At 40.8% G+C, this 14,034-nt stretch overlaps 1 protein-coding gene across 1 annotated transcript in view; it reads left to right on the top strand.

The window, feature by feature from the left end:
• Positions 1-14,034, top strand: part of lmbrd1 (LMBR1 domain containing 1) — a 170,812-nt gene that overhangs the window by 116,933 nt on the left and 39,845 nt on the right. The window contains exons 10-12 of the mRNA XM_080448670.1: positions 6,585-6,649; positions 6,999-7,101; positions 12,173-12,277. Coding sequence (XP_080304796.1) covers positions 6,585-6,649; positions 6,999-7,101; positions 12,173-12,277 — 273 coding nt within the window. The remainder of the gene's footprint in view (positions 1-6,584; positions 6,650-6,998; positions 7,102-12,172; positions 12,278-14,034) is intronic.

Genomic DNA, 14,034 nt, shown 5'->3' with positions numbered 1-14,034 from the left:
GGTGTTGTCCTAGCAAGCTAAGCTAGAACAGCGCTGCTAACAACCTGTTGCTTAGTGAGGCTAGCCATTCGTTGAAACCAGCCGCCACAGGTTCGAGGATCTCTTCCTCGGTGGCTGCGGGAGGTTCTCCCCGTCCGGGGCTCGTCGTGGACACCTCCTGGGTGTCCTGGTACGACGGGAGCTCCAGGAAATCTTCCCCGTCCTCCGCCATGTCGTCATCGTGAAGAGCCATCGACTCCTCGCTGGCAGGGGGGAGGGAGGGCCGCTGCTAGCATGCTGCGGTGGGGACAAGCCCCCATCGCAGCAGCAGCGGCGGGAGGTGGCGTCAGCGTCGTGGACGCTTGACGCTCTAGTCTTGGCATCGGCACCGGTGGGGGTCCCATGAGCCGGGGGGCCGCTCGTGCTGCCCGACTGGGGTCCCCGGTCCGGTGGCGATGGCGGTCTCACCGTTATCTCGTCTAGTCCAGCCGACCAGGGTCCTAGCCCTGACGAGCCGAGCGTCAAGTTGAGAAACGGTTAACCTTGTGCAGTTAGGGCACGCATCTGTCTCACCCGGGTGGGTCCTGGCGCAGAACGCGTGATCGACCCCCAAGCAGTGGAAGAAGACGCGGTGGGGGTCGTCTGCGGCGATGAGGGGGTCGCATTCCACGACCCCGCAACTCCTCGGTGGTTCCATCTTGGTCCTCGGTCTGGGAAAACAACAGGCTAAAGCCTAGCCAGTAGCGTAGCCTAGTAGCTGCTAGTATTAGCCTAGCCACTGAATGAATGAATGAGCTAGTAGCTGCTAACCGGTGTTAGCAGCTAACCGGCTTTTTCAGCTAACCGGCTTTTCCAGAACAGACCAAGAAATAAGGAAAACTGAGAGGATAGGTAAATAAATAAATACTTAATAAGTTCCGGGAGAAAACTTATTTGCAAGGATTTTCCCGTGGGGATATACTCCGTATTCCCGCATTGGGTTAAAGTTGAAAATTTCCTTGCTTTGTTGTGTGTGAATTTCTGCGCATTCGCTTGCAGAGTGGAGAAAAGAGGAAGAGCCTACGTCACGAGGGAGCTTTATACTCCCGGGTCTTCCGGACTCGTGACATACCCTTAGCCAATCAGTATTGGCACCGGGAGCGTGTGTGTTGCTCTGTCTCATCGCCTGAGGGCGCTGATATCCCATAGTGAGTAGTAAACGGAGAACCGTGGTAAAACACGGTAGAAAGCTCCCATATTCATTCTCATAGAAGTAGGTATGCGTCATGCTAGTTGCATCATGCTAGTTGCATCATATAGTGATTGAGTGGCTGATTTTGGGGTATTTTTTAGCTTTGCTGGAGTACTTCCAATTTTCAGTACTTTTACTTCTACTCCACTACATTTCAGAGGCAAATGTTATACTTTTACTCCACTACAATTATTTGAAAACTTTGGTTACTAGTAGTTACTTTGTAGATTTTGATTGTTATTACAAAACATACATTACCCACTAAAGCCATTTCGGCCATTTAAAAAATAGCCGATCTACAAGCTCACAATGCGTCGCATCGCGACACATTGTGAGCATGTAGATCTGATATTTTCAAAAGATTTTTATACATTTGAAAACCTGTGAAGAGGGACATTCTGCATGATGAGCACTTTCTACTTTTGGTACTTTTAAGTTCATTTTGACACCAATACTTTTGTACTTTTACTCAAGTACATTTTGCTGACTTTTACTTGTAACAGAGTATTTCTACATTGGAGTACTTTTGACACCACTGGTTCACGGGAGGGAAGTCGGGAGCGGGGAGGGCTCCTCGCTGGCAGGTGAGCCAGTACGGTTGATGGACCACAGTGGCACCCACACAGAAATGTGTGTGGGGGAGGACTCATTGGCATAACGACTAAATCGAGAGGAAAAAAAAGCGGGTTAAAAATAATTGGCTGCTCTTTAAGCCATTCAAACCGAGAACGCATCTGTGTAACCACTTAAACCATTATTTCATACGTTGGCTATTTAAAAATAGCAGATATACAAGCTTGTAGCGCGAGTGCCGCGCTACGAGCTTGTAGATCTGCTATTTTTGAAAAATCGTGAAAATGTGTGCAAATCTTTGAATATATATATTTTTGAAGCGAACATTTTTAACTCAAATTTTGCTTCTGGGGGTCCCTGGAACAACATATTTTGAGATGGGGGTCCGCGGCCAAATACATATAATTTTGGGGGTCCTTGACATGAAAAAGATTGAGAACCACTGACATAGAAACATAGGTTTTTTTTCCAGAAAACCGTAAGGATTTATAAGACATTTCATAGAATCGGACTCGGGTCTTAACGGGTTAAAAAAGAAAAACCATTCATCATAGATCATACGGCGTGTTCATAGGACGGCGTGTTCCGAACATCGCTCTCATTGGTCCACGCGTCGAGCCCCCCACCGCCACTCATTTTTTTCTGGTGGTTTACGGCACTGCGGGGACCTCTAATGACATGTAAAACCACTATCTCTAACAGTGTGCCTTTTATCCACGGGGGGGCCTGCTAATGACGGCGCCCGGACTGCAATTTACACAGTAATGAGATGGGAGATTTATTTACTGTATACTCAGACACCAGTGAGGAGTGATAAGCTGAACGGCGGGGGAACGAACGGCAGCGGCGGTGGCTTCTCTCATTGCCACCGGCTGCTGGCTTTCATGTCAGCCCCACAGCAAGCTAGCTATAGCGGATCAGTCACCGCAAAAACCAACGTGTCACTGTTAGCTGATTTGCTACGTGTTTTTTTTTCCAGTGGTGGGAAAATGATACTCAAATGTTTTACTTAACCCATTGAGACCTGAAGCCGATTCTACATGTCTCCTAAATCTCAACAGTTTTCTGAAAAACTTATGTTTCTATGTCAGTGGTGCTCAATCTTTTTCATGTCAAGGACCCCCAAAATTATGTTTTTGGCCGCAGACCCCCATCAACATATTTTGTTCCAGAAGCAAAGATTTGAGTTATAAATATTCGCTTTAAAAGTATTTATATTCAAAGATTTGCACACATTTTCACGATTTTTCAAAAATAGCAGATCTACAAGCTCGTAGCGCGGCACTCGGTGCCGCGCTATGAGCTTGTATATCTGCTATTTTTGAATAGCCAAAGTTAGTGTAAAATAATGCTTTTTTAGCTCAAATCAAAAAATTACACAGTTCCAGGTCTTAATGGGTTAAGTAAAAGTATCAATACTGCAATGTGGAAGTACTCTGTAGAAGTCCGGAATTCAAAATGCACTTGAGTAAAAGTATTGGTATCAAAATGTACTTAAAGTACCAAAAGTAAAAGTACTAAAATATTTGAAAATAACAGATCTACAAGCTCACAATGCGTCGCGGTGACAGACAGACACACACACCTCCCCTCTGCAGTGCTCTATGGAGTCTTGTCTCATTTCTCTCCAAAAGCCCTTGAATATGATGGAATATGATTAAGGATTACTGTGATTATGGTAAACTCACTTTGAGTTTACCATAATCTGAACTAAACTTTGATATCACACCATACCTGTAACTTTCACTAGCCCCAATAACTTTAATTGACTAAATTCTTAACAGTAGTTAATCGATTATAGATGAATTGTTAACATCCATATTTGTCACATCGGACAAATAGGGACCTTTTTTTTTTTTTAAATGTACAAAAAGGACCATTTCACAGCACATCCTTTATTTCATCACGTTGTTGAAATGTATTTGCAGATGATGGCGTGTATTATTTTATCACCACCACTTAGTACCCGGGGATTAATAAAGGTTCAGGAGCGACCCCAGCGGTAGAGCTCGATTGATTTCACGTGATTAATTGTTCTGCGTTTGCCAATTAATTTGCTGTACCTCTTAGCTGAAGGTCTTAAATAATGGGCAGCTAATATCCCTGGTTTTACTGCTCCACCGTCAAGAATAGTACTGCGTGACAATGTTGGAAGTGGAACCACGCATAGTATTGAATGCTAAATTCTGCAAATTACACCAGTGGCATACAGCAGTAATTATACTAAGACATTATATTAAGGTGTTTCTTCTTTAAAACCGTGTGAGTCAGAGTTTTCATTGTGATGCTGATAGATAAGAACTTAAAGCATACTACTCTAGTTCCATTGATCCAAGCTGAAACGCAATCGATTGATTGATCAATAAATCAAACGTGCTCTGGGTTCGATTCCCGCCGGGGACGCTGTGGGTGTGTCCTGTCCTCCGCGTCATCAGTGCCCATACCCTAGGTGGGGTTGGCGAAAGGGCCTTTCTGTGTGGAGTTTGCATGTTCTCCCCGTGTCCCCTAGGGTAGGTACCCTCACACAAAAACATGCAGTAATCCTGGTCTCTATACTGCCCTCCCCCTGGTCATCCGGGGCGCCTGACGGAGGGGAAAGGAACTGGTTCGAATAATGTGTTCCTTCCACTCGCTACCGTCCTACCGGGGAAACTCCCCCCTGTCAGGTGATAAGAAGCGGCTTGCTCACTCCTCATGCATCGAAGGAGGCATGAGCTCATGAGCTCCCCAGGCTGGCAGAGGGAGAGTAGCGCCCAGGATTACATAGGCAATTGGCACTGGGTGGAGATTTTTGAGATTTCCAAGTGGGCCCTGAACCAAAAAATGTTGGGTAACCAGTGGCATACAAGTCTTTGGTTGTTGGTTTGCCAAGGCAGCTCGATTTTTGTGCAGAGCACAAATATAGGTTTCTATCAGTCAGTGGAAAAAAAAATCTAAAACAAAAGTCAGTCAGTCACTTCTCATGGTGTTCCTGTGTGGGTGGAGAGAAGGACATGTATTTGCACTGCTCTGCCTGTTTGGTTTTTCCCTGTAGGTGAAAAGAGACAATTCAGACAGACTTAAGCCATTCAATCCGGGATCGCATACTGTGTCATTTTAGCATTTTAGCTATAACCCATTATTTTATACTTTGGCTATTCAAAAATAGCAGATATTCAAGATTTTTGGAAAAATCTTGAAAATGTGTGCAAATCTTTGAATATATATTTTTTAAAGCAAACATTTTTAACTCAAATCTTTGCTTCTGGGGGTCCCTGGAACTAAATATTTTTATATGAGGGTCGGCAGCCAAATACATATCATTTTAGGGGGTCCTTGACATGAAAAAGTTTGAGAACCACTGATATAGAAACATACGTTTTTCAGAAACCTGTTTTTTTTTTAAACCACAAATGTCTTCTTTTTTTTAGAAGACATTTGTATTTGCGTTCCCGGATTCAATGGGTTAAAGTCCAGGTGAAACGGCATTTCGAGAGTGTCTCTAACTTCCATATATCGAGATGTATTTCTGAGTGAAACGCGATAGGCAGGCGGGTCATACGTAACATTGGGAGGAATTTTACATTGAAAAGCGGGCGTTTCATAACAAATGCAGAGAATTACAGTTGAAGATTGATGGATAGATGTTGTGATATTATTGGTTGGTTCAAGCCTATGTATGTAAAGCATTCATCATATTTTGTTTCTCGTGAAGAAAACACGATTAGGTGAACTGTTCTTTTCGTTTTGTTTGCCATGTATTGTTAACCCTTTAAGACCTGGAACGCATCTGTGTCATTTTTTTATTTGAGCTAAAAAGTATAATTTTACACTTTGGCTATTCAAAAATAGCAGATATCCAAGCTCATAGCTCACCGAGTGCCGCGCTATGAGCTTGTAGATCTGCTATTTTTGAAAAATTATGAAAATGTGTGCAAATATTTGAATATATATTGTTTTAAGGCGAACATTTTTAACTAAAATCTTTGCTTCTGGGGGTCCATGGAAAAACATATTTTGAGATGGGGGTCGGCGGCCAAATACATGTAATTTTGGGGGTCCTTGACATGAAAAAGTTTGAGCACCACTGATATAGAAACATATGTTTTTTCAGAATACTGTTGGGATTTAGAAGACATTTGTAGAATCGACCTCAGGTCTTAAGATTTAAATAGGTGCACAATATCACTGGGAATGTTAATTAAAATGTTTTTTTTTTTAAATCTCCAGTTGAACCATTTATATAATTCATTGACCGTTGTCCGCCAGAGGGTCTATCCTCGACCCACTCCTTTTTTCCCCTCTTCACAAAATCTCTTTGCCGAAAATAGCACTTTTGTAGATCGGCCATTTTCGCAGAATATTCCCCTATTATTTTATGACATGCCAAGAATCGTGACGCTAGGGTTCATGTGGTAAATGTGTATGGGCCTTTGGGCTGCTGCAGCATTTGCCAAACCCCCCCCCCCCCCCTCCACACACACACACACACACACACACACACACACACACACACACCTCCCTCTGTTTGCTTCCTGCCTGCTTCAGGCCCTGGTCTGGGCTCTGCCACCGTTTTCCCCTGCCACCTTATGGGCGACGGTGCCAGTCTAAGCCCAAGCCAAGCCATATGGTCCTGCCTTGACAAAATATGACATGACCCAAAAGGTTCCATTTACAGGCCCAGTCCACGCCTTAAGCAGCATGTTCCTGTACCCCTGTTGGGGTTTGAATGGAGTGTATATATATATACTGTACATATTCGTATGTACATACGTTTATGCATAAATATCACTGTTTTTGATTTGATGTATTCCCGTTTCAGATAATATTGGGCGTTTTCTTCATCCTGGTGGCACTTCTGTTCTCTGTTGCCCTTTTCATCTCAAAGTAAGTTATTATGTATACTGTCATGTACTAATGTGTGATAATATAATTATTGTAATGAAGGCTGTGCAGTACTGTATATAGTGAAACGAGAATACTTATCAAATGGGCTTTTGCATATCATAATGTCATGATATAGCAAAGATATCGTCTTTCCTGGTTTTAATCACTTATGCCTTATTTTATACTTAAAAAATGTGTCAAAGATTGTTAAAAATAGCAATAATAGTAGAACTACAAGCTCTCAACGCATCGCATTATGAGCTTGTAGATCCGCTGTTTTGGAACATTTTTGAAAATTATTATTTTATTAGTTTTCTTTTTCATAGTGTTGTGGTTTGTGTCGTTTCAGTTTGGATAAGGCCCTCCATTCTGCTGGCATCAGCTCTGGCTTCATCATATTTGGCACCAACCTCACCAATCCACTGAATGAACTCCTGTTGGCTCTGCAACCTGTGAGTTTTACCTTGACATCTGTCCTGGAATCACACATTCACTTTTGATTTCCTTGAAGTACATCCAAGAAAATAATTTTGTATTTTAATGGCAAAAAGTAGTCATATTACTACAATGAAGCATACTATAAAAGCTGTATTCTAATGAAAATAATCCACTAAGGTGGAAAGAAGCAGCACTGTGAAATAAATGTTGCAAGACTGAACTCTGTTAACCATCTTCTTTATTTCACGGTCAAAGACGCGCACCTGTTCCAGTTTTATATTATAAAAGCTGTATTGTTTGGTGTCTTCCCAATGTATTTAATTATACTGTACGAAAATTAAAGTACCTGTGTTCTTCAATATAGGTACTCATTCTCCATAAAACGTTGATAATGACAATCTCACACAAGTCGCACAAATCCACCAACCATTACAGGCAGGTGCTGGACCCAAAGAGACCAAACATAAAAGATAAACGGAAGGTCGGCACACTATTTTATTAGTACATCCAACCGTGACATCTGGAGCCCTTCTCTTCTTCAGACTAAATGGAGATACCATCTTAAATACATACTGTATGGTCACCTGATAATTTCCAGTGAGCAAAAAAAGAAATTGCACAGAAGCACTGTATGTTAAACCATTTAGATCTTTTCTGGAAAAACTTCAAATATTTATTCAAAAATTACAAAAAATGTATGTTGCTAAATACTGAAAGGAATAGTTACAAATAAGGGTTCCCACCCTAAATGGGTTAAGTGCATTTAAAAAAAAAAAGGAACATTTGTTATTAGCTTGTAGATATTTATTATTTGTATTTTTTGTAGTGGGATCATGTAAAATTTTTGCTCTGCTAACAGTGAGGCCCTAAGGCAGCCTTTGTTGGTCAGTCCATTGAGTTGGAATCTGTCCAACACTTTGGTTCCAAACTACATACAGTATTGTATCACGAGCAGCACTACTGGCTGGCTTGACTTGAAATGTTCTGTACAGCTTCATTGACTCCAGAAGATGGCCCCTCCTGGCTTTGGTGAGATCCCGTGACCTTGCCTCTAGCACCGCCCTTATGGCCAAACTTTCCACTTTCATACGAGATCGCAAATTCTAGTGGGTGGATAATAGGGGTGGGACGATATATCGATATATCGATATATCGCGATACTTTCTCCCGCGATAAATAATCGATATCCTCCCGAAAAATATCGATATTAAAAAAAAAAAAAAAAAAAAAAAAATGATTTTTTTTTTTTTTTTTTTTTTTTTTTTAAGTTTGTGATACGTTGTTTTTCCTACTCTGTATTTGTGTAATGATGATTTTGAACTGTTTGGTTCTATTTTATGTGTTTATGAATTGAATACAAGGACTATCGTGATATATCGTTGGTGAATTTTCATGCAATATATCGTGATATCGCAATATATCGATATTTTCAGATATCGTGATATATCGTTGGTGAAATTTCATGCAATATATCGTGATATCGCAATATATCGGCATTTTCAGATATCGTGATATATATTGTTATCGTGGGCCTAATATCGTGATACATATCGTATCGTGAGGTACCCATATCGTCCCACCCCTAGTGGATAACCATGAAAGTTACTGCATGCATTCATGACTCCCTGGAGGAAGAGTCCTAACTGGAGAAAAGTCTAGTGCCACCCTCAGGCCAACATGTCAACCTTGTACAAAAGTCAGTCTAGAACATTGGTTCTCAAAGTGGGGTCCGGGGACCCCAAGGGGTCCTTGGGAGGATACCAGAGGGTCCCCAGCTAAATAAGTTACTATAGAGTCACAATCATTTTAACCACTTCAACCATTATTGTATACTTTGGCTTTTCAAAAATAGAAGATCTACAAGCTCATAGCGCGGCACCGAGTGCCGTGCTATGAGCTTGTAGATCTGCTATTTTTTTTTAATCGCTGGAGGGGGGTGCAAAATGAATGTTTTAGTTTTTCTTGTAGCATGTAACAATATATATTTGTGTTTTCCATGACAAATAAACAAAGTAAAAGTAAATAAATAGTGTGCTGCATACCGTTGATATCGGCCAAAAACCTTGTATCTCCATATGTTTTTTTCCCCGTTAATGAATGCCCTACTGCATCATACTACAGTGTCACACTAAAGTAGCAGACAAGCTCACAATGCACCGCGTTGTTAGTTTGTAGATATGCAATTTTTGCTATTTTGGAATTTTATTTTAAGTGAAAGTGTGTCTGTGGGATTCATGAATAATTAGCCAATGATAAGTATTAACAAGAGCTTGTGACTAATAACTACATTGGATTCATTGGAACAGGTGTTCATTTTATCAATTTTTTCTTCCATTTCTTAACACATTGTGTGCCAGAGGTTTATTAAAATAGGGTACGTTCAGTGCCTGCATATCTTCCATCCACTTACGTTGATATGTTTCATGCTGTAGAAGCCCCGACGCGGAAGTGCATGTAAACAAAGCCTGCGTGCGAGACGGCGGAGGGTCCCGACTAACGCCTGGAACAATAATATTTCTAACGCAATCCTCCATTGCAGAGTGATCGCCGATCGAAAACGGCTAATTTCCACCACGTGAAAAAGAAATGGAGATATTAAGCTTTTAGTCAAGGAGTTAACACATTGAATGCCAAAAACGGTCCGGACCGTTTTTGAGGATCCAAACGAGAAGTGCCGAAAACGGTCCGGACCGTTTTTGACCCAATTCTATTTTTATACATGTGGGCCACGTGGGGCGCTAAAACGAAACTTTGACATCACCCAAGGAGTTTCTGAGAAGAAGAGGCTGGATCTGGCTCCATGTAAAAAATCCTTCCGGTCGGCGTTTTCAATGTTATCTCCTTGACTAAAAGCTTAATATCTCCATTTCTTTTTAATGTGGTGAAAACGAGCCGTTTTCGATCGGCGATCACGCTGCAATGGAGGATCGTGTTAGAAATATTATTGTTCCAGGCGTTAGTCGGGACCCTCCGCCGTCTCGCACGCACGCTTTGTTTACATGCACTTCCGCGTCGGGGCTTCTACAGCACGAAACGTATAACGCAAGTGGATGGAAGAAATGCAGGCACTCAACGTATAATATTTTAATAAACCTCTGGCACCCAATGTGTTAACATTGGAGCGGCCGACCGGAAGGATTTTTGACATGGATCCACATCCGTCCTCTCCTTCTCAGCGACTCCTTGGATGATCCCAAAGTTTCGTTAGAGCGCCCCACGTGGGCCCCACGTATAAAGAAAAAAAAAGGGCCAAAAGCGGTCCGGACCGTTTATGGCACTCAATGTGTTAAAAAGTAATGGTTTTGGACATACACGGTTTCCACCCGACAACAGTGACACGGTATGGGTAAAAGATGAGGGCTAAAAAGTGTTAAATGACTGAAAGTGTAAAAAGTAAAGGCTTGCTAAACTGGAGCTGGGTGACTCTCAGAATACTGATTGAACAGCACAGTGTCTCAGTATGGCCCCAGTGACTCTCTGACTGCAGCAGAGAACAACACACACACATTTTAAAGGTTTTATTTCCTGTGGTGGACAAAGTACTCAACCCCAGTTCTCCAGTCAAAGTATACATACCCCCTGGTCAAATATGAACTCCACTTCGAGTGAAGGTTGCTCAGTCAAACTTGTACTTGACTTAAAGTACTGGAGTGCTTGCTTTAAGAAAAATACTTAAGACCTGAGGCCTGATTCTACAAATGCCTGCTAAATCAGTAGTTCTCAAACGTTCAAGATTTTTCAAATAAATTCAAAAATAGCAGTTGTACAAGCTTTGTGACGTTGCGAGCTTGTGTATCTGCTATTTTTTAATAGCCGACGCAAACATTTTAAATGACACATATGTTTTCCCGGTTTTAATGGGTTAAGTATTCAAAAGTACAAGTAAAGGCATTTCAATAATACACACTGCATTGCGACACATTGTGGGCTTGTAGATCGACTGTTTTTTACTTGAAATACGGCTTAAGTGGTCAATTCATAATGTACCCTTCCTAGAAACATACTGTAGTTGTAGTGGAGTCAAAACTACAATATTTGTCTTTGAAATGAAGTGGAGCGTAAAGTCATAAGTATCCAAAAATACAAATATTCAAGTAAAGTACTGATGCTCAAAACATTTACGTAAGTGCCCTACTCAAGTACATGTTTTTTTGTTACTGTCCACCACGGTTTTGTTTCTTACAGCAAGGTCTAGACTGAGAAGTGAGTGACAGCTTTTCCCCACTTGGTACTGCTCTGCTGGATAGCTGAATTGATTACATGTCTGAAGCAAGAACACAGACGTTACAAAGAGTCAGTCGAATGAAGTCCGCCATGTTAAGGACAGCATACTATATATATAACCCATTAAGACCTGAGGTCGATTCTAAATCTAAACAGTTTTCTGAAAATCCTATGTTGCTATGCTCAGTGGTGCTCAAACCTTTTCATGTCAAGGACCCCCAAAGTTAGATGTATTTGGCCGCTGACCCCCATCTCAAAATATTTTGTGCCAGGGACCCCCGAGAAGCTCAGATTTGAGTAAAAAAAAATCGCTTTAAAGTGCAGGGGCACTTTAGTAGAGGTTTGGATTGTGGTTCTCAAACCTTTTCATGTCAAGGACTCCCAAAATGATATGTATTTGGCCGCCGACCCCCATCTCAAAATATTTTGTTCCAGGGACCCCCAGGAGCAAATATTTGAGTTAAAAATGTTCGCTTTAAAATAATATAAATATATTAATTTGCACACATTTTCTAGATTTTTCAAAAATAGCAGATCTACAAGCTCATAGCACGGCACTCGGTGCCGCGCTCTGAGCTTGTATATCTGCTATTTTTGAATAGCCAAAGTTTAAAATAATGCTTTTTAGCTCAAATCTAAAAATTATAATGACATAAACGAACACAAACATGTCATGATTCTGACAACATATAACGTCACAAAAACCTGTGCGGGATCGATTTGAAAGGAAAATGTAAACCTCCTGGGGGTATTAAATAAAAAAACCTCTAACAATACTGTTCTAGCGTGTGATTTACTGAACTAAGGAGATTTTTTTTTACTGAACTCTCTCACTCAGTCACTCTTTTGTTGATTTCACAGGTTTTCCCATTGGACTACATCCTGATCACCGTCATAACCATGTACTTTGTGCTCACATCCATGGCTGGCATTCGCAACATGGGCATCTGGTTCTTCTGGATAAGGGTAAGGAAAAGGCCCCCCCACTGTCCCTGTATACAGTGGTTCCCAAACTTTTTAGCTTTCCCCGTGACCCAAACTAGTGAAAATAGCTCACAATGCGTCGATGCGACGCATTGTGAGCTTGTAGATCGGCTATTTTCACTAGTTCTTAAACATTCGTTTTCGAATTTATGGAATTTCTTTGATTTCTGGCATTTATTTATGAAATTATTTTGACAAATGTCTGAATTTGTTTTTAATTCATGAAAACATTGGGATATTTATGATACAAATGGACCCACCGTTTGGGAACCCTCTGTCCCTTTAACATCTCAGTGGGTAAAGGAAAACTTTTGACAAGTTTCCAACCTAAATCTCAATGTTCTTCTGATGAGGAGGAGGTAAACAAATAATAATCTATGTCTAATGTGCATTTTCTCCACTCGGCCATTATGTTCTGTACACTTGATGACGTGAAACACGTTTGAAGCCATCGTTGACTCCATTCACTGCCAGGAATTCATTAATTAATTCATCCTTCTACTGTACCCTTGCCAGCGAAAAACGGCGATTTTACTGTACCTTTGAAACATCATGGAATTATTCTCTGTGAACCCGATCCTCGCGGACAGGGGCTCGTTACACGCACAAATTGGCCCTCCATTCCAGAGCTATGGCTGTTTGAATGTGGCTTGTTTTTTGAAAAACAGAATTCAGAGAAAATGTTACTTTTGTAAATCCTTTGACATGGAAGCAGACAGTCTTTTTTCCCCCGTTCTGGTCACGTGATCTCTGGGTGTACACTTCTTCGGCGGTGTTTGGATCATTCACAGGCTGCGGAGCAATTTTTTTTGCATAATCGTCATAATCGTCTCCGCGTTAAAATGTTCATATATTTTTGGACATTTAAAAAAATAACAGATCTACAAGCTCAAAACACGCCGCATCCACGACACGTTTTAAGCTTGTAGATCTGCTATTTACACTAGTATAAAGTGTAAGTATAAAGTATAAAGTTTAAAGTCATTAAAGGGATACTTCACTTTCACATAAAATAAACATTAAAAATATATATATAAAAAAAATGAAAGAAGTTATGGCAAAATAAAGGCCCCCTCACACATTAGTAGGACACTCTAATGCGTGAGGGGGCCATGAATTTTCCATTACTTTTTTGAGTGGTGCCAACCACTCCTACGCTTGACTTTGTCCTGGTGTCCGTCTGTGTGTCCGTGTGTCCGTATGAGCACGGCCTCTCTGTATGTTTGAGCACAGCCTCAACAGCTGCGGCTGATTGCAACACAAAGATGCAACCAGTTACACTAATTACACACACACACACACACACACACACACACACACACACACACACACACACACACCTTTGAGTAAAAATACTTAAAATGAGTAAAAATACTTAAAGTGAGTAAAAATACTTAAATATTAGTAAAGATACTTTAAAGTTCCTAAACTGAGTAAAAATACTTAAAATGAGTAAAAATACTTAAAATGAGTAAAAATACTTAAAAGATGTTAAAATGAGTAAAAACACGTACAAATCTGTAAAAACATTTTAAAGTACTTAAAATGAGTAAAAATACTTTGAAGTCATCAAAGTCTGTAAAAAGCAACTAATGAAATGAACTCATGAAAGGCACCACTCTCTTCACACTGGGTGTGATTTTTCATTTATTTTTAATATATTTTTTAAATGTTTCCCCCCGCCGAAAGTGAAGTATCCCTTTAAATATGTATGTTATTTGTCATATCTATCTGCCCTG

Source organism: Gymnoscopelus braueri, assembly GCF_963280865.1.
Source record: "Gymnoscopelus braueri genome assembly, chromosome: 14".
NCBI lineage: Eukaryota > Metazoa > Chordata > Actinopteri > Myctophiformes > Myctophidae > Gymnoscopelus > Gymnoscopelus braueri.
This window is presented reverse-complemented; position numbering and strand designations above follow the sequence as displayed.